Here is a 22,500-nt window from a genome sequence, read left to right as displayed (position 1 = left end):
AGCAAAACAAGCACTTTTGTGAAGGTAAATAAAAGCTGGAGAATTGCCCTGTTAACTTACATTGTAGGTTGTTTCTCCGCTGCCGACTGCAGCGATCTCACTTAATACTGGACCAATGTCAAAGATTGTTGTTCCCATCAGTCACTTAGACACAAAAACATAGGAAAACGGGTTGAAAAAAAACGTAGTTACCCTTTAAGCTACTGTCCATCCAGTATTTATTTATTAAGCGCAATTAAATTCTCAATAGATCAGAACAGAACTGAAACAAGTTAATACAACATGATGCACTACGCGTCAATAATTTGAACATTTCTTCTCATGAGTTACAACCTTCCCTCTCCAGACGAGTGCGTCAGCCAGGATTTGCGTCAGTGGCGATGTCAGAGCGCCGTAGATCAGAGGGAGGAATTGATTAGATAGGAGCGCAGATGCCTGAGTCACACCTCTGCAGCTCGCAGCCAATTAAAGCAGTGACCTCTTGACGTTTAATCCTGCAGTTTCCTGCCCACGCACAGCCGGAGAGAGAAAAAAACCCAGTTCATTTGATCTTTCTCTCCGTCTGAGAGAAGCCAGAGGAGCGGAGGTAGAGGAAGTTATTAAAGTGGAGAACTTCACAGGAAAAGTGAAAGTGTAAAGCCGGTTGGATTCCCGTTTGACAGTTCAGGGCCGAGTTTTTCTCTCGGAATAAATATGTTACTGTTTGAACCTATATCAACTTTAATTACGTTTTTGTTGATGAAAAGCAAGTATGACACTCCTCATATGTTGTAGCCTAGGTCTTAAAAACAAAAGTAAATCAGTAACTTAAAGGTCCAATATGTAATATATTTACTGTAATAAATCCCAAAATGAGCCCAATGTGTCATCAGATATTAAGAAAACATGCTAAGTTGAAATACTATCTTTTCTGACAACAATGCTAATGCCAGTATTTTCTCCTTTTGAAATTTCCGTTCCATGACGGAATTTCTGTTTGTGTTTTGGCCTGTGTGTTGTTATCAACTGCCCAGTTTGACAGCCAGGCCGGGTTGCCAGATATACCTGTAAACACGTAAACCCAGCGCTACAGCTGGAACGTTAGAGAGCAGATCGCTTATCATGTGTAGGCAGCTTAAGAAGTCCAAAAAAGTAAATCAGAAACTAAAAGCAAGCTAAGAAGTCGAGCAGTATTCGTAAAATTTTCGTCAAAGATTTGGTTAAATATCATGTTTTTAATTTAAAATTCAAACTGTCTGCGAGCGATTGAGGGGTTGTTCAATTTGTCCCCACCAGGAATAAAAATAATTCAGCAGAGGCAGTGATGTGTAGACCAGAAAAGGGGAAATCCCACACATCCACCCCGGAAAAGGGCATCCTGGTTGTGACGCTCGACAAAATGTCTCCACTGATTTACAGACGCTGTAGTCTATATCCACAACCAGGGTCCAAAATTAGCACCATCTACCAGCCAAATGCTGGTAGAATATGCAAGTAGCTGGTAGATTTGCTTCACTCACCAGTCAAAAAACAATGGTGATCTATTGAATGGCTGGTCAAATTTGAAAATTCACTATCACCATATGGCCAAAACAAGTTCCTTCCTGAGGCTATTTAGCAGAGGCACCGTGGCTCCGCCCGGTGCTTAGCAACGCCCAAGACGATTACGATTGGTTTAAAGAAATGCCAATAAACCAGAGCACCTTTTCTTCTGTGTGGACTAGCCAGACCTTCCTCTGCAGCGCTGTGGAGGAAGGTCTGGCAAAGCAAGACTAATGGTACTATGATACCTAATTTTAAAACTCTGGAAATTAAAGTCTTATTCTCTGTCTTCAAGTTTGTATGGTAAACAAAAGAAATGTGTCGTCCTGGAAACAACGCGGGATTGTCCTGCAAGAACATTTTTAAAGTGGTTTGACTTTTGCTACAACACCAATTACATTTGTCACATTTGACTTTCAAAATATCAACAGTGGGCTGCGAGAAAAGGGATTTCATGATTAGTGTAACAAAATAAAGAAGAGTTTCTTTAGTTAGTAAGTTTGTAATGAATTCATTCTTTGAGTGAGCACTTGAGTTAGAACGGCTGCAGGCTTTATGTGAAGTGACTCTTTGGCGTGTATTTCTATTAAAAGAGAGACCGAATTCATCCTGTTCATCTGTCTGCTGGTCTCATCATGTCCTCCATCTCCTTCTCTCCAGATGTTCTCTCAGCGGTCAACGACTCTATGAGCCAGCAGCTGTCCAACTCTTCCTTCCTGTCAGCAGGTAAAAAAACCTGTTTGTTGTCGAGTTCACTTTGTGAAGCTTTCTGTAGACACTCATCACATCACTGCATCTCAAGAGAGAGACTGTGAGTGGTCAACGATGCCGGAACTGACCTTGGAACTGGAGTGTGAAACATAGGGCTGCAATCAGGGCTTTAAAGCGTAACTCTCGCCAAAATGCAACCTAGGGTCTTTTTGTGAATGTACCCGAGTCAAACTTTAGTTTAAAAGCATATTTAGGACGGAAGCGTCACTTTTAAGATTTACCGTATTTTCGTTTTTCGGTCAAATGGCCTTTTGAATGGGAGTGCTAGGGGCATTTTTATGCTAGCCTCAAAATAGCTGTTTTTAAACACTAAGAAGGCACGACACAACATGAGACTTTGCTCCAAGTATCTCCAGGGACTCTACACCTTAACTCAGCATTGACAACATTGGTTGTGTACACAGAGTTTACTAAAAAGAAGGTTTTGAGCAACTCACATTAGCAGTTGTTGTTTACGCTATCTGCCATTTTCCCAGTCCAAAATAGGCATTCTCAGAATGCGAATGAATGGACTCCATAGGAGGAAATGTCATTCTTATATGAGGCTCCTTTTTCAACTACAAGGTCAATATTGTGTTTCACTAACGACAAAACAACGAATTATCCGTTCATTTATATGGAACTAAGCTTTTGGAGCTTTCCATCTTTACTCTCCTCCCTTGACTATTTTTGACTGGCTCGATAGACGGCGACTGGAAGAACAACAGCTACAGGTTGTATGTTTCATGTTGTGTCGTGCCTTCTTAGTGTTTTAAAAATAGCTATTTTGAGGCTAGCATAAAAGTGCCCCTAGCACTCCCATTCAAAAGGCCATTTGACCGAAAAACGAGAATACAGTAAATCTTAAAAGTGACGCTTCCGTCCTAAATATGCTTTTAAATGAAAGTTTGACTCGGGTACATTCACAAAAAGACCCTAGGTTGCATTTTGAGTGTTACGCTTTAAATTCACTTTTTTAATCACCAGCCAACACGGCTAGTACATTTTTTTTTTAAAGATTATTTGGTAACACTTTACTTGAAGATGTTTACTTGAAAATACACACATTGACTTTAATGGAAACCTATTTACTCCGCCACTTGTTTATAATGTTTATGACACGTTCATGACAGTGTCATGTCACTCTTATGTAGATACCTTCAAGTAAAGTGTAACTGATTATTTTTTGGGCATTTTTAGGCCTTTATTTGACAGGACAGCTTAGACATGAAAGGGGAGAGAGAGGGGCAATGACATGCAGCAAAGGGCCACAGGTCGGAGTCGAACCCGTGCCTGCTGCGTCAAGGACTGAGCCTCCGTACATGGGCACGCGCTCTACCAGGTGAGCTACACAGGCGCCCATGGCTAGTACATTTTTTAAGTTACCGGCCAATCAGATTTTCCACTAGCCAATTTTTTTTCCCAGGAAAAAAATGAAACAAAAACATTTAAGCATCTATGTTTCTTTAAAAAATATGAGTTTGGGTTGATGGTTGGCAGATCAAATGTAAGCAGTTACATTTACTTCACTCTCGGAAAAAAAACTTACCTTCTTCATTTCAGCTCCTTTGGTTTGTTTGGCACAGTTCCGTTCCATTCCAAGCCAAACTGACCAATCTGTAAATGCTGACTTGTCGGATGGTTTTTCTGCAGCTTATTAAATTATTAAATATATTATTATTACAGAGGCTTCGCTTCATTCACCACCAGCAATATTGGCTCCTAACTTTACAATATTATACCAGCCAATGTTAATTTTTACCGGCATTTGGCGGGTGTCAATGTATAGCCCTGGCTGCAACTAGGGCTGCACGATATGAGGAAAATATCTAATTGCGATTATTTTGACTGATACTGCGATTGCGATATGATTCACGATATTTGAGGGAATGATCGTTTTTGTATCATTATTCTCATTTTCATTGAAAATTATTAACATTGAAAGAAATTAAAATGATTATAGTGTGATTTTTTTTTGCGAGGATCTGTACCAAACAAAGACTTTTTTCTGTAGTCTGTAGGATAGGATTTGTAGGCCGGGACGTCTCTGCAGCCCCACAGTACTTCATTTAGAATGGTTTGACACATATTTTGCCTTTAACAAATATTTACTGCGATTTGGATATTGCTCTAGTCCATATTGCGATTTCGATAAAATTGTGATTAATTGTGCAGCCCTAGCTGCAACTAAAGATTGTTTTCATCGTCGTAATGTGTGGATTATTTTCTGGATGAATGGATTAGTTGTTTGGTCTTTAAAATGTCAGAAAATGGTGAAAAGTTTGGATCATTTGGATTCCCAAAGTCCAAGATGACGTCCTCAAATGTCTTGTTTTGTCCACAACTCAAGGATATTCAGTTTACTGTCACAGAGGAGAGAAGAAACTAATTTTTTTTCACATTTAACAAGATGCAATCAGAGGAGTTTTTAACCAACTCAAACTCAAACCAATAAATCGATTATCAAAATAGTTGGCGATTAGCGTATTAGTTGACAACTCTAGTGAAAAACAGACTTTCCTCTTTATTCCTGAAGACTTTATTGGATTCAAACTGACAAACGGATACATATAGGGAAGTTCATACTTCATATTTAAACCTAACATTTCAGAAAATTTAGTGCAAAAAGTAAAGTAAACTTAATGTTATAATTAAGTGGAGAAGTTTTGTGCTACATTTTTACCCTATTTACCTGCAGTGTCTTGCCTTCACCTTGCTCTGTACAAAGACTGGAAGACTAGCTCCGTCAAAAGTACAACTCTGCTTCTTTTTTTTTGTCCAGTCTTCTAATCACAACATGTGGCTGACAAGCTTTCTCCCCCTCCGCTGTGACTCCCGCAGCTCAATGGCCAGTGTGTGTTTGCTCTGACTCCGTCTGAGCTGTTATTGTGTCTGGCCTGCAGAGATGGACCCGCTAATGACCAGCAGCGTGGGTAACCGGAGTGACGCCACAGGGATCTACGGCGACTTCATCACCCCACCGCCAGGCTCGCCCCTCCTGCTGACACCCGCAGGTAGGCTCTCTAATAGTCCCACAGGTCACCGCGGCAACACGGAGACGAGAGGAGGGCAACAGCAGCAGTTAGAGATAGAAGGGTTCTTCTACACACTCACTCACTGCATGTCACCTCTCTGCTGTATACGTGGTCACACACACAGAGTGAGCTCTCTGCTGTATACGTGGTCACACACACACACACACACAGAAAGTGAGCTCTCTGCTGTATACGTGGTCACACACACAGAGGGCCCTATTTTAAGTTGTACTTAGTGTCTTCATGAATTCATAGGTGTGTTTTCGGCGTAACATGGGATAAACCAATCAGAGATCATCTCCCATTCCCTTTAAAAGCCAGGCGCGTTTGGACCTTGGAGCATTGCTATTATGATGGAGGATTTGCACCGTAATATTTTTATTTGTAATCTTCTGCATGTGTGTGTGCTGCTGTGCGTCCCTGTGTGTGTAACAAGCATAGTGTGTGTGCGCTGTGCATGAGCCTAGGAGCATTTTACTAATGCTCTGTTAAAATAACAATGAAATGCTGCGCTATTGACTTTAGATTTTAGGTTTTTGTTGGTCGATGGTGCGATCACTTCCCGCTGCCTCAAGATAGCAATACGCCCAGAATGCACCTGAACACACCTCCCTGTAAGACCAGCACTCCCAGAATGCACCTGAACACACCTCCCTGTAAGACCAGCAGGCCCATTTAGAAGACATTCTCATCCCTCTCAGGAAGATTTCTAATGCTGATCCTGTGACAAATACGTTTTTTGTCGAATACTTAAGTTTTGCAGGTATTTCTGATAAATCACATTCCCATCAGCTTCAGCTGTACTTTGCATGCTAACACACTAATATTGTGAACATGCCAAACACCGAACAGCACCTGCGTCAGCATGTTGGCATTTTTAGCATTAGGGTTCAATCACAGCAGTGCCCCACTACAGCCTCAAAGAGCCCGGCTGTATACTTTCAGTCTTGTTGAACAGTGTTTTTTATATTGACATTATTAGCTGTGTTTTTGAGAAACTTAAAGCCATCTGTGTTGCAGAGGAGGTAGAAGAGGAAGAGACGATTCCAACAAGTTTCATCTCTGAAGGTAAAAACAGTTACATCCTCTCGTTTCCATCTGTACGTTCTTTTCTAAGATCCTCCATGAAGTACTTCTCTGGCAATCTTGTGTTTTTCCAATCTGTTCATAATTACATTTGGCTGGAGCTAAACCATCCTTCAGCTTCCCAAAGCACCCAAAATAATTTCCCCGCTGTTTGCTTCCTGCTGCTTGATGACTCACTTGGCTCCGACGTTTCCTGTCCCTGTCCTACGTGTCGCCGCTTTTGCAGATTTGAATGGGGGTGTGACGGAGGAAGCACTGGAGCAGGAAGACATAAATAACGATCAGACGACCCACAATCCACCAGCAATCAGCCGCGGTGAGCCAATAACACAGTCTGTCTCAATTAGGATTGATAACAGCAACGCTCTGCGAGTTTTTTTTATATAGAAGAACAGATGGTGATGTGTTTGTTTTATGTGGATGACGTGATAGTGTTTATGATTCCTATAAGTAGGCAGTGATTCAACCAATGTCCAATTCACAAAAACATTTCTAAATGTTGCCTGTCTGGTCGCTATGAACCGCCACACAGGAAGGGATGCATTTGATCTAAAAATAAATGAAAAAAGGAGGAAAGAAAGATAAATAAGATCATCTGTCTTGAAAAGTCAGTGGTGCCCTCCACTCAAAAATGTGTTTTCCTTCTGTTTGTGTCCCCCAAAGTCTGAACTTGACTATCCTGACTTGTATCCGTGCAAAGTTTGTCACTAGAGAAGTCTTTGCTCTAGGGCTGGGCGATATGGAGAAAATCAAATACCACGATATTTTTGACCAAATACCTTGATATCAATACCGCAACAATATTGTGGTGTTGACTATTGGTGCTTTCACAAAATATTTACACAATGAGATTTTTGATAAAAAATCAGTAATATGGATATAATGACTATGTGGGTAAGTCTGGTAAGTTCAGAAAAGTACATCACTTTACTGTAATGCAGCCTTTAAAACCAGGAAAAGACACCACTTATGCCATATTACGATATTACAATATCCAAAATCTAAGTCGATATCTAAACTCATATCACGATATCGATATAGTATGGATATATTGCCCAGCTCTACTTTGCTCTTCCCTTAAAAATTGATTCAAACAGCGACCTAGATTTGGTACATCACGAAAAACCAATCGCTGTTGACGACGCAGGCCCAGTGTCACTTCCTGCGTGAAAAGCCCATAAGGGTCTTTTCACACAGGAATTGGAACGGCGGGGGGGGTGGTGGCTCCTGAGTCAGTGTGTGTGTGTGTGTGTGTGTGTGTGTGTGTGTGTGTGTGTGTGTGTGTGAGAGCTGGAGAATCTGCCCGGAGACAGGAGGGGGACGCCTGTAAGCAAGATGATAAAAGATTAGGAATATGGTTAGACGGGGTTCATAATCTGACATAGACTTTGCTGACTTGAACTCTGTATACCTTTGTCTGCGGTTAGGGAAACTTAGTGTCATTTTGTGAACCCACAATTGTGTTTTGTAAACTTAAATGCTGGACTTCAGTAAACTTTCTTGACTTTAGCCTATCGTCTCAGTTTTGATCCCTGAGTTCTGGTGTCATTAGTCTCATCAACCAACGCGTGAGGATTAGAGTGTATAGATAACTGGAGTCAGATCTTCCTCTGGCCTATGGGCCAGTACTTTTCCCTGAACTCTCTCCATAACACATTCAGTTCTCTGTTGCAGATTCAGATCCGTTTGTCTACGACAGAGAAACGCTGAGTGAAGAAGAAGCAGAGCCGGACAAGCTCTCGGCACTCAGCTTCCGAGATGAAAACGCGGTGACGTCTTCAACACCCACAACTTCAAACGCTGACACCTCACCTTCCAGTTGGACTACAACCTCCCTGAGAACTACAACTCCCAGAGAGCTGGAGGAGTCATCTGAGGAAGGTGATAAAGAAATGCGGATGGTTTTGGGGCGACCTCTAGCTCACCTGGTAAAGTGTGAGCCAGTGGTGGAATGTAACTAAGTACAGTATGTAGCATACATGAGTACACCCATGCTATATTTGACTAAAAAGACAATGTATCGGCATTTATGATTCCGGGATACAAAGTATATAGATGGGACAGAGGAAAGGGAAAAGGGGGCGAGGTCTTGATCTACGTAAAGAACAGTATTGACAGTCATCAAATAGACATTCCTAATCCAACTATAGAGTGTGTTGGTGTTACAATCAAACTATCGCCCCAAATGTCATTTATTGTACTTTGTGTATATAGACCACCAAATGCAACAGGTGATTTCTACACTGGTTTAACAAAAATTTTATAAACATATGAACGAAAGGAAATATTGCTCATGGGCGACTTCAACATAAATTGGCTTGATAAAGGCCTACCACCTAAAAGACATTGCAAACTCAATACAAATGACACAATTGATTAAAAAGCCTACAAGAATAACAAAAACGTCTCAGACCTTGATAGATTTAATACTCACTAATAAACCAGATAGGGTAATTAAAACATACAACTTAATAACTGGACTGTCTGATCATAATTTTGTTCTAATAGCCAGGAAATTAAATAAGTCAAGATACATAAATAAAGAACAATTAAATAAACAATGCAAAATTCCTCATATTCCTAAAAGAAATCAAGAACATCTTAAAACTGATTTAAATGAAATTGACTGGGCCTCCAGAATAAATAGAGAAAACTGTGGACATACATGCGACAATATTATTACTGCTATAAAGAATACAATAGATAAATATACACAGCTTAAACATAGAAAATCAAATAAAAAGAGGCTCCCGTGGTTTAATGAATCCCTTTAGAATACAATGAAACAGAGAGATAAAGCTCTCAAGGTTTCTCTCAAAACTAAATTAACCACTGATTATTACATTTATAAATCTCTGAGAAATAAAGTTACCATGCTGCTTCGAAAAGCAAAAGCGAATTTTTTTCTCAATTTAATCAAAGAGGCAAAAGGTAATTGTAAAAATTTGTGGAGGAGCATGGATAAACTATTGGGAAAGGAAAAAATACATCAGGAGCATTTACAGCTCAAAATCAATGGAATTGTTCAAAGTGAGGGCTCTATTCTGGCTAAACATTACAATGATTATTTTTTGAATTCTGTGTTAGATCTGGCGGAGACTTTTCCTGAAGTGAACTGCTGCCGAGAAGATCATGAAGATGGTAATGCATCTTATTGTAGGTTGCAGAATATAGATGAAAGCAAAATTTCCAAAGTAATAGCAAATTTAAAAAATAGTAAAGCAAAGGATGTCTTTGGACTTGATACATCTCTTTTAAAAGAACACAAAATGATTCTAACTCCAGCATTAACAATAGCTGTGAATCAATCTATAAATGAAAACAATTTTCCTTTAGCGTTGAAAAAAGCAGTAGTCAAGCCAATTTTTAAGTCAGGAGATAAGCTCTGTGTGTCAAATTATCGACCTATTAGCATTCTACCAGCCATCTCCAAGATCTTTGAGAAGGTGGTAGCAGAGCAGCTAATGGAGCATCTTGACCACATTGAAGCATTACATCCTTGCCAGTTTGGGTTCAGGAAAAGATACTCCACAGAGTCTGCATGCTGCTACCTACTAGAAGACATCAAATCCAGTCTTGATGGTGGAGGTGTGGTAGGTGTGGTCTTTCTTGATTTGAGAAAGGCCTTCGACACAGTTAATCACCAGCTTCTCATCAGCAAGCTGTCTGATTTTTCTCTTGACATAAACACAATAGCATGGATTCAATCATACCTTAATGACAGACAACAATGTGTTGCGGTCGACAATACAAAATCACCCTTAAGACCTTGCAGCATGGGGGTGCCACAAGGTTCCATTCTGGGCCTCCTGCTATTTACACTATACATAAATGACCTGCCAACTGTGTGTAAGAGCAAAATTATTATGTATGCTGATGATACGGTACTATATGCACATGGTAAAACTGCGGAAGAAGTCGCTCAAAAACTGACCAGAGAGATGAAGAAAGTCTCTTTGTGGCTGAAAAACTCATGCCTCACCTTAAATCTAGATAAGACTGTTTCGATGTTTTTTACAAATTGTTATAAAATACAAAATTGCCCTAAGATCTTAATTGATAGACAAATAATTTCAAATCCAGAACAGGTAAAATATTTAGGTGTCATATTGGAACCAAATTTAGGTTTTAAAAAACACATAAAAAAGTTATCAAATACAATTAGATTTAATATGGCACAGTTTAGATACTTTCGAAATTCCCTTACAATTGAGGCCTCAGGGGCCTATCTAAATGCAATGATTGTTTCACATTTTCGTTACTGTATGACAAGTTGGTCACAGGCTACTAAAACTGCCCTCAGGCCACTTGGGTCATTATATAAAAGCTCTCTAAAGATTCATGATAAGAAAGGCAGACAATTCCATCACTGTCATATTCTTGTAAAATACAAATTTCTTAGCTTTGAAAATCTGATAATCCACACAAATCTGTGCAGTGTATAAAATCCTTCATGACACCGCTGCTCCCCCACTAAAAGAATTCATATCTTTGGGCTCTGAAATAACGACTCGAGCAACTAGATCTACAGTGCGAGGTGAATGTAGGATCTCTAAACGCAGGACAACATTTGGAATAAATGCTTTTTCTTGTGTGGCCGCTCGTCAGTGGAATATGTTGCCTACAGAGCTGATAAGTAGCACAAACTTTTACACGTTTGCAAGACAGGCAAAGACATGGCTTTTGTCAAATCAAATTTGTACCCACATGTGACCAGATATATGTATGTGTGTGTATGTGTATGTGTAAGTGTGTGTTCTGAGGTCTAAAAGAGTAGATTTGAGTGCATGAAAGGTTTAAATACGACCTTTTTTATATTATTTATTTGGTCAATGTAAATCTCACTATTCATGTATGTATGATGTATTGTATGTAAATGAGCTAAAACCTGGTACTATGCATCTCTCCTCTTGAGGTTAATGTTTATTGTACGCTGTCCCTGTTTCTCTAAATAAATAAAATAGAAAAAAAAAAATAGAAATAAAAAAATCACCTTTTGGAAATTGATCTTGCCTTAATTAAAAAAATGAGGAAAAATCCAACCTTTAAGGACACCAATTTTCTTTGTGAATGAATAATGTATCGTGAATAAATAAATGTTCTTGCTTAAAATACAGGGGGCATAAGTAAGTACACCCCTATGTTAAATTCCCATAGAGGCAGGCAGATTAGAAGGCCAGTTATTTCATGGATCAAGTTCCAAGAACCAAGTTCCCTTGGCCTTTGGAATTAAAATAGCCCCACATCATCACATACCCTTCACCATACCCCCACATCACCACATACCCTTCACCATACCCCCACATCATCACATACCCTTCACCATACCCCACATCATCACATACCCTTCACCATACCCCCCACATCATCACATACCCTTCACCATACCCCCACATCACCACATACCCTTCACCATACCCCCACATCATCACATACCCTTCACCATACCCCCACATCACCACATACCCTTCACCATACCCCCACATCATCACATACCCTTCACCATACCCCCACATCATCACATACCCTTCACCATACCCCCACATCATCACATACCCTTCACCATACCCCCACATCATCACATACCCTTCACCATACCTCCACATCATCACATACCCTTCACCATACCATAGAGATTGGCATGGGGTACTTTCCATAAAATCATCTCTCAATGCAAATCAAACCAGCTATTAGGCTAACTGAAATAAAACCATGCCAATCTCTAGGTATGGTGAAGGGTATGTGATGATGTGGGGTATGGTGAAGGGTATGTGATGATGTGGGGTATGGTGAAGGGTATGTGATGATGTGGGGTATGATGAAGGGTATGTGATGATGTGGGGTATGGTGAAGGGTATGTGATGATGTGGGGTATGGTGAAGGGTATGTGATGATGTGGGGGTATGGTGAAGGGTATGTGATGGTGTGGGGTATGGTGAGGGTGTGATGTGGGGTATGGTGAAGGGTATGTGATGATGTGGGGTATGGTGAAGGGTATGTGATGATGTGGGGTATGGTGAAGGGTATGTGATGATGTGGGGCTATTTTAATTCCCAAAACCAAGGGAACTTTATCAGGATGCATAATATCCTGGATCCATGAAATAACTGGCCTTTAAAAATAAAAATCTGCCTGGCATTTATAACAGTATATTAACATAGGGGTATACTCACTTATGCTCCCTGTATTTTAAGGAACAACGTTTATTTATTTACGATACATTATTCATTCACAAAGAAAATTGGTGTCCTCAAAGGCTGGATTTTTCCTCATTTTTTTTAATTAAGGCATTAAGATCAATTTCCAAAAGATGATTTTTTATTCCTCTTTTTAGTCAAATTTAGCATGGGTGTACTCATTTATGCTACATATGCGCAGGTTCAGTCATCGTTACAAGTTCATCACTGACAGCAGCAAAACCACAAATCAGTCCACCGGATGAAATAAAGTCGTTATCTGAAGAGGAAGAAGAGGAAGAAGATGGGGATGATGATGATGATGATGATGATGATGATGATGATGGTGACGGAGGTGATGGTGGTGAAGGGGAGCAGGGAGCTTCAGATGAGCACGGTGAGTTGAAACCAAGCAATCCTCCTTTAATATCACAGGATCTTCTCATTTCAAAATGTTTGTGTCATTTTATTAGAGTAGATTTTCAGATTGTTACAGAAAGTCTGACAGAGCTGTAGAGACTGGAGTCAGACTTAGGTAACAAAAATCAGGATTTGTGTCAGACAACTTCGTAAAACTTGAAAACAAAAACCCTTTAACCGTCAAATTCTGACCTTGTAAGACCTCAGAACAATGACTTAAAGTTTTAATTAATCATCAAAAATTGACCATTATAGAGCGCAACAGTGTGATGATAGTTGATGATAGTTTCTGTGCACGGTCTTGTATCTTTTGCCTTTTTTTGCAGTTTTCAAAATGTTTTTTTTTTTGCACCGAATCAAATCAGGTGTTTGACATTCAAAATTTCTATTTTGCTCAAAAAACGCCCCCAATGTTGAACCCAAAGTTGCGGCCTTGCGTGGTCACTTTGTTGCTCAGCATTCAGCCCTCACCTTTGCATATGGAGACTTGTGACTTGACTTGAACTCCCTCTTAAAAGCAGCTGTGGTCTGAGGCAGAAATGGTCCTGAATCTGATTTGTTTTGTATCGTTGTTGTTCTTTCTTAGTCAAGGGTATACTCCCAGCTGTGTTTACAACTACAACCGCCACAACAGCAACAACTACACCGACTGTAACCACGGAGAAGTCCAACCAAGGGAAAGGAAGCTCCACACCATCCGCAAAGAAAATTTCAGCCTCAAAAACAGGTCAGTTTGTTACATGTAATGTAAATACACACACATACATACACACACACACACACACACACACACACACACACACACACACACACACACACACACACACACACACATACACACACACACACACACACACACACACACACACACACACACACACACAAACAGGTTTATAGCACTATCTTTGTGGGGACATAATGCATTCCCTAGCCCCTTACCCTAACCTTAACCATCACAACTAAATGCCTAACCTTAACCCTTACCCTCACCCTAACCATAACCTAATTCTAACCCTAATCCTACAACCAAGTCTTAACCCTCAAACAGCCCTTTAAACTTGTGGGGTCCAGCATTTTGGCCCCACAAAGCTGTCGGGACCCCACAAGTATACTGGACCCACGAATATAGTTAAACAAGCCCCCCCCCACACACACACACACACACACATCACATCAAGCTGCAAAAATGGTTGTATTAAGTGCCATATTCCTGCAGACAGGTAAAAAACAATTTAAAGTGCTAACTTTCCTCTCATTGTAATTCCACACCGAGACTGGACTGAGGGAGGGACACTCACGGCACACATTATGACCACGTTCATTTTTAATTTCAGGAAGGAAAATGGAGAAACTGAGTTATTTAATGCCTTGTTTAATGAAGTGGAATGTATAAATGTCTATGCTCTTCTCAGGTGGAGGAGGTGTCACCTTTCCATTTACACCAGCAACACCTTCAGCTTCGGAGGAGGCCCGAGAGCAGGGTGACAGCACGGAGAAGGCAACTCAAGGTCAGCTCACTGGTGCACAAATATTTGTTTTCCATTAGAAAAAGTCAGATAGCAGGTTTAACAAACTCTGAACTCTCACTTTTTTTTCCCACATACTATTCTATGAGTTTTTATGACTTTTATGACATACTATACTATGACTTTTTTTCGACATTGCATACTATGACTTTTTTCGAAATACGTTTTTTTGAAATTTTATGACTTTTTCGAATTTCTTTCGACATACTGTACTATGACTTTTTTTTACTATAACTTATTTTCGACATACTATACTATGACTTTTTTTTACTTTTTTCAACATACTATACTATGACTTTTTTCAACATACTATACTATGACGTTTTTCGAATTTTTTTCGACATACTATACTGTGGCTTTTTTTCGACCATGACTTTTTTTCGACATGCTATACTATTACTTTTTTTGAATTTTTTTTCGACATGCTATACTGTGGCTTTTTTTCGACTATGACTTTTTTTCAACATGCTATACCAGTGATCGTCAACTGGCGGCCCGCAGGCCAGATCTGGCCCTCCAAAGCTTTTAGTTTGGCCCGCAGAATAATCAAGAATTCAGAAAATGTAAAGAGGAAAAAATGCGTTCTGTTATTTAGCATTTCAAGCATTTACACCAGGTAACATTACACAGGTAGAGCACAAACCCAGCCCCTGTATTTGCATCTCTATTCACATGCCGGGATTCTGAACAGCAATGCCTGTGCTCCACACACACAGCTGAGCCGAGATGTGTGTGCGTTAAACCACGCAGTACCTGACTGGGAATGATAAAAAGAGGATTACCAATGACCACTGGGGCAGATCAACTCACGCTAGTCTCGTTACTGTAAGTAGGCTATAATAAAACCTTTGTGAGTAAAAAGTCAATACTTATCAATGCACTCACCTGTATAGACAGGCATAAACATGTAGGAAGCAATATTTCAATCTGCTCTGTCTGCTCAGTCCACTCTTGTCCACCGCGCTGTTTTACGCGAACACAGCTCTACTCTGCAAATAGAGAATTTTTACAAACAAGCTAAAACAAAAGCTGTCTGTTTGTAGTTTAACTGTTTATCTTAGTTTGCTGGGAATCTTGAAATTTGGACAAATTCTTATAAATTTCACTGCTGGCTTAACGAGCCATCCTCTCCGCTGGAGGGGTAAATCTATGGATGTATTAAGACCAAAACATATACATGTGGCTTTAATATGCATGTGAATGACGCGACCATTATGTTTGCGTTCTTCATTCTTGATGATGATGCTGGTTGTATTATTTTGCAACAACGTCGTTTCATTGCAAATGGGCATAGGTGACGAATGCATAGCCTGCTTATCTGTCCATTCATCATTAAAGCTGGGCTTTTCCACATCAACTTTTCGCTTTAGCCTCTTTGACAGTGACATTCTTACCTGACAACAGCCGTTTCTTTCTGCAAGCATTTTCCACCAATCAGGACGCTGCATACTACAACCATGTTTCCTAATCACAGACTTTAACCATCACTCCTCAGTGAACTGCCTCCTAGTCTGAGATATTTTTCTACTTAAAGAGCTAGTTATCAGTATGGAGTTTCCATGTTTTTTTAGGAGTTTGCTCACACTAATACATGTAAAAAAAAAAAAAAATATATATATATATATATATATAGCATTTCGAACAACAATAGGCGTATTAGGAAGTCTGGCCCCTGGAGTGTCTGCTTAGAAAAATTCTGGCCCTTGGAAAAATTTAGTTGATAACCCCTGTGCTATACTATGACTTTTTTTCAATATACTATACTATGACTTTTTTGGAATAAATTTTCGACATACTATACTATGACTTTTTTGACTTTTTTCGACATACTATACTATGACTTTTTTGACTTTTTTCGACATGCTATACTATGACTTTTTTTCAACATGCTATACTATGGCTTTTTTTCGACTATGACTTTTTTTCGACATACTATACCATGACCTTTTTGGCGTTTTTTTTCGATATACTATACTATGACTTTTTTCGACATACTATACTATGGCTTGTTTTCGACTATGACTTTTTTCGACATACTATACTATGGCTTTTTTTTTTCTATGACTTTTTTGGACATACTATACTATGACCTTTTTGGACATTTTTTTCGACATATATACTATGACTTTTTTTTTACATGCTATACTATGACTTTTTTTGGACTTTTTTTGACATGCTATACTATGACTTTTTGTCGACATACTATACTATGACTTTTTGGCATTTTTTTTCAATATACTATACTACTATATACTATACTACAATATACTATACTACTATACTATACTTTTTTGATGTTTTTGTCGACATACTATACTATGACTTTTTTTCGACATACTATACTATGACTTTTTTTCGACATACTATACTATGACTTTTTTCAAATGTTTTCGACATACTATACTATGACTTTTTTGACGTTTTTGTCGACATACTATACTATGACTTTTTTGGAATAAATTTTCGACATACTATACTATGACTTTTTTCAAATTTTTTCGACATGCTATACTATGGCTTTTTTGACTTTTTTTCGACATACTATACTATGACTTTTTTTTGACTATGACTTTTTCGACATACTATACTATGACCTTTTTGGACATTTTTTTCGACATATATACTATGACTTTTTTTCGACTGACTTTTTTTTCGACATACTATACTATGACTTTTTGGCATTTTTTTTCAATATACTATACTATAACTTTTTTGATTTTTTTGTCGACATACTATACTATAACTTTTTTCTGACTATGACTTTTTTCGACATACTATACTATGACTTTTTTCGACATACTATACTATGACTTTTTTACACATTACACCTGTTTTGGCCACGCTCCACTGGCTTCCTGTCTATTTCAGGATAGATTTAAAATTGTATTGCTTGTTTTTAAGATTTTAAATGGGTTGTCGCCTTCTTATTTATTGGAGCTTTTACATGTCCACACACCTGTCAAAGCACCGAGGTCTTCCAATCAGATGCTCCTCCATGTGCCCAGATCCAGGTTAAAAAAGAAAGGTGACCGAGCCTTTGCAGTGGCTGCTCCAAACCTCTGAAATAGTTTACCTATTCATATAAGAACATCTCGGACTGTTGAAACATTCAAGTCCTTGCTTAAGACCCATTACTATGCATTGGCTTTTTTTTCCTCGATACTATACTATGACTTTTTTTGGACATACTATACTATGACTTATTTTTGACATACTATACTATGACCTTTTTTGACGTTTTATTGCAACATACTATACTATGACTTTTTTTGGACATACTATACTGTGACTTTTTGACTTATTTTCGACATACCATACTATGACCTTTTGATGTTTTTTTTTCGACATACTATACTATGACTTTTTTGACTATGACTTTTTTCGACATGCTATACTATGACTTTTTTTCGACATTTATCATGACAAATAATGATTGAATGACTTTATTCAAGGATTATCAGAAACAGATACAAAAATCCAAAGGACAACCACTTATTTCCAGCATGGTCCCAAGATGAAAACACAAAAAGGCACAAGACATTTATCACACAAACTAATTAAATCCTGAAATCCATAAACACATCACCACATCTCCCAAATCAAGACAGCTAAAATAACAATGTCATTGTAAATATCATTACACATCTGTTCCATAGTTAGGTCCTAACCTGACCCTCTCATATTGAAAGACTTGATGTGTAGTGGAAGGCTGTTCCACAACTTGGCACCAGTGTAAAAAAAGAAGAACTTCTGGCTACTTTATTCACTCGAGGCACTTTGCATGTATGACACACTATACTACGACTCTTCCTGAGCCTGCTGGTCCTGGGACCGAGAGTCCTGTAGCGTCTTCCTGAGGGGACGAGTGCAAAACTGTGTCCGGTCCGAGAGGTGACCTCTGCAGTGCTTTCTGGTCCGAGAGGTGACCTGTGCAGTGCTTTCTGGTCCGAGACGTGACCTGTGCAGTGCTTTCTGGTCCGAGACGTGACCTGTGCAGTGCTTTCTGGTCCGAGACAGAAGTGATGCAGTTGGTGAGGATGCTCCCAATGGTGCAGCGGTGGAAGTTGACCAGAATCTGAGGAGACAGAGGGACATTCTTCAGTTTAACATTAAGTCATAGTATAGTATGTCAACAAGTCATAAAAGGTTTTGTATGTTGTAAAAAGTCATAGTATAGAATGACTTACAGTATGAGTAATACATCCAAAACTCTGCTGTCGGCCTCTTCACCCATACTTGCTCCTGTTACTACATCATCCCCGTCCTCCAGAATCTCCACTGGCTCCCTGTTCCCCAACGCATTCAGTTTAAAGTCCTCCTCCTTACTCACAAAGCCCTCTATAACCAGGCTCCTTCCTACCTCACTGACCTGCTCCGCCGCTGCGAACCTCCTCGTCCCCACCACTCTGGACCAAGCAGCATACCCATACACAGCCGTGACCGTACTGACCTAGACACTTTCAAATCACTCATCAAAACATACCTCTTCAGATTAGCCTTCCACCTACAATAGTCTCACATATTATCTACTGTTATCTACTGGTTTTATTGTTTTAATTGCTTAATATGCTTGTTGTATGTGTTGGTTTTATTACTTCATCTGTTTTTAATGTGCTAAATGTGCTGGTTTTACTGTAAAGTGTCTTTGTGTACCATGTAAAATGCTATATAAATTAAATGTTGTACTATTATTGTGTCAAAAAGTCATAGTATAGTATGTCGAAAAGAAGTGGTCTTTGGTGTTTTTTGCCCCCAACGTCTCCTCCCAGGCAGCGCGACACTGGTTATGTTTAGGGTTAAGGTTAGGGTTTGCTGCCTGGAAGGCGACGTTGGAGGCAAAAAACACCATCGAGCAAAAGAAGTCATAGTATATCATGTCGAAAAAGTCATAAAAAGTCAGTATGGTATGTTGTAAAAAGTCATAGTATATTATGTCGAAAAAAACGTCAAAATGTCATAGTATGGAGAAAAAAAATTATAAATGGCATGTCAAAAAAAAGTCATAGTATAGCATGTCGAAAAATGTCAAAAGTCATAGTATAGTATTTCGAAAAAAGTCAGAAAAAAGTCCTAGTATAGTATGTCGAAAAAAAGTCAAAAAAAGTCATAGTAAAGTATGGAGAAAAAAAATGATTATAGCATGTCGAAAAAAACGTCAAAAACGTCATAGTATAGCACATGGAAAAAAATTCATAGTATAGTATGTCATAAAAAGTCATAGTACATATGTTATAAAAATACATAGTATAGTATGATCTGGTTATACTTTAAACACCAACTATTTGTCAGAAAACTTGCCTTTCCCCTCCTAGCGAGGTAGTGGCTCCCCTCACTCTCAATCTGATTGTGATAACATCCACTTCCACAGGCCCAGAAATGGTTACCAGGGTGACAAAAACATCCTCCACAAGAGGCTCCCGACCAGGAAGCAACCCCGAGGAAACGGCCGCCGTCTCACCCGCGACTCCTGATTCATGGGAGGAAGACTTGAGTCTGCACACACCTGCTGCTCTTCCTCTCAGCCCGCTGAGCCAAGGTGAGGCAGCAGCACGTCACTACCAATACAATCTCTGGAAATGCATTAGCATAGCATTCACACATTGGGTGAGGGGAAATAATCAAACGTTTGCACCATCTTGGAAATTTGCATCTGTTGCAGAGCAAGTGTCAGAATCAATTTAATCTGCACGTGAGCTTGATTTCATCCATTAATCAAGTAGCTTTAATGCTCATTCCAAAAACCTGTTTCTTTCTTTCTTTCTTTCCTCCTGTGGCATCTATACAGATGGTTTGGGTTTTATCCGTGCAGGTGCTGAGATATTCATCTCTGAGATTTCTGCTTTCACCCCAATACCAGAGACATGAATATCATTTAGTTTGTGGCTTAAAACATCGGGTGAAAATGATATTTATACAATTCAGCAGCAATATCTCTTCATGAATAATCCACTGAACACATTTTTAATATGTAGGAAAATGTGCTTAAATTTAGCAAAAAATAGTGGCATTGTCTTAACCCGCCTGTTGTCCTCAGGGTCAAATTGGACCCATTATCAAAATGTCTATATTTTAACTTTTCCAGCCAAATTACTGAGAAAATAAGATGGATGGTTCCAGGTTCGCAAGTCCAGTTAATGATCACTACTTTCATTGAATTTTGAGTTGTTTTTCTAATTTTATAGCGTTTGAAAACAAATGCAACGGTTTCTAAACAGTATTCTGACTCAACTTTGACATACACGAGTCTTTGATTATCCTTCAACATACAGTCCTCCAAAATAATTCATAATTTCAGCTTTTTTGACTCAAAAATGAGGTTTATTGACCATGAATTCCGAAAAAAATAAAGTAAATAGTGGTAATAAGTTGGAGTCCGTGGTGAGTATACAGTACTGGTGGTAAAAAGCGACACCAGTAAAAAAAAAAAAATTTAAATAAAATAAAAGTGACAAAAACGTCAGAAAAAAGTGTCAAAATCACTGGAAAAAAATATGTCACAAAAGTGTTAATTTTCTGTTTTGAGCTGAGAGGACAAGTGCATGGTCGGTGGGGGAAGACAAGACGAAGGTTAAAATACGGCTCTATGTTTAGGAATTATATCTTTAAACCAGTACAGCTACATCAAAAACAAGTATATTTGTCTGGATACAAAGACATTTTTTATTTTAGGATATTACTTTTTAAACCTATTAATATCACGAGTCATTGGTTTTTCCTCATTGAGGTTTGTTAAGACAACATGCTCGAGAAGACATGTGCCCTATCCACTCTGCTAGGAAAATTCAACAAAAATAAAATAAGAATTCATACATATTAGCATCCACTACTGTTCTGTTAATAACGACTACATTGGATTCTCTACCCTGGCCGCTGCAGGACGGGAAACTCACCAATCCACAACGCCGCCGTCAACGAGAAGCGTCTCTCAGACGTCACAGGAACGAAGCCGAGTCCCCTCTGTCAGACCCCGATCAGAGACCGGCGCCTCCATCCGACCCACGCCGGCCGCCTCGCACACGGCTCCCGAGGCTGAATCTGACGAGGAGCGGCAGGGAGAGACGGAAACAGCAGAGGAGGCTCCGTGTGTGGAGGAAGAGAAGGCAGACAGCTCGCTGGAGAAAGACACAGACGGTACAGTTGGGTCACATGCAAACTAATATTCCACTATTATTCCGAATATGACAATATTCCCAATTTGAGTCAGGTCATGTAAACAGCATGTTCCGTTTGGGTATTCAGAATAAGGCCCTTTTCCCAATTTAGCATTTTCTGATTATCCCTTGTGTTGTTCTTGGTTCTAATTTGCCTCGTTTTCAAAGTTTTTTATATCAGAAATATGGGTTTCTTTCATCCAAATTGCCCAAACGTAACTTGGATGCATATGTGCGTTGTATGGAAGCCATACAACGTCCTTCGCAGGTAAAACTAATAATTACTTCCATTGAATTTTGGGTGTTTTATTCAATTTTATAGCATTTCAAAAGGGTTTTAAAACAGTATCCTGACTAAACTTTAACATAACAGTCTGTGATTATCCACTCAACATCCTCTGACTTTAACTATTAGTCAAAGATTAGTCAAAAATGAGGTATAATGTCATTTAAATTAAGTTTGTTGACCATGAATAAAAAAAATCCTTGAGAAAAGTGACAGAAATGTTGAAAACAGCGTCAAAAGCATACTAAAACGTTGGAAAAAGCACAAAATAAAAATCATTTTTAATGTAGACCCGGAAAGACAACAAGTTAATGCAACAGAAGGATTAAGACTTGTTGGATATGTCGGTATTATTCAGGTTTTAGAAGCAGTCTTTGGGCATGTTATGTATACAGCACATTCAGAAACTGCGACTCAATCTGGGTTTTTACTGCAGTTCGTGACAGTTTACGGCCTCTTGTCTGTGTATGGCTTCACGGTCAGCGCTGTGCGTCGCTGTGGTTACTGTACACCCTGGTCACCCACTGTTTGAACTCTTGCCCTCAGGGA

General features: G+C 39.2%; 1 protein-coding gene across 2 annotated transcripts in view; it reads left to right on the top strand.

Moving 5' to 3' along the window:
* oc90 (otoconin 90) overlaps positions 1-22,500 on the top strand; it is a 41,778-nt gene that overhangs the window by 8,136 nt on the left and 11,142 nt on the right. Inside the window, exons 6-15 of one of the 2 annotated variants that reach the window (XM_036005516.1) lie at positions 2,182-2,247; positions 5,175-5,285; positions 6,327-6,374; positions 6,619-6,708; positions 8,067-8,273; positions 12,771-12,965; positions 13,575-13,715; positions 14,401-14,496; positions 19,883-20,050; positions 21,391-21,645. In XM_036005516.1, the coding sequence (XP_035861409.1) occupies positions 2,182-2,247; positions 5,175-5,285; positions 6,327-6,374; positions 6,619-6,708; positions 8,067-8,273; positions 12,771-12,965; positions 13,575-13,715; positions 14,401-14,496; positions 19,883-20,050; positions 21,391-21,645 (1,377 nt within the window). The remainder of the gene's footprint in view (positions 1-2,181; positions 2,248-5,174; positions 5,286-6,326; positions 6,375-6,618; positions 6,709-8,066; positions 8,274-12,770; positions 12,966-13,574; positions 13,716-14,400; positions 14,497-19,882; positions 20,051-21,390; positions 21,646-22,500) is intronic. The other variant, XM_036005517.1, reaches the window with a different exon arrangement.

This window comes from Sander lucioperca, chromosome 9 (assembly GCF_008315115.2).
Source record: "Sander lucioperca isolate FBNREF2018 chromosome 9, SLUC_FBN_1.2, whole genome shotgun sequence".
Taxonomy (NCBI): Eukaryota; Metazoa; Chordata; class Actinopteri; order Perciformes; family Percidae; genus Sander; species Sander lucioperca.
Note: the sequence above shows the minus strand (reverse complement) of the source record. Positions and strands in the feature narration are given on the sequence as shown.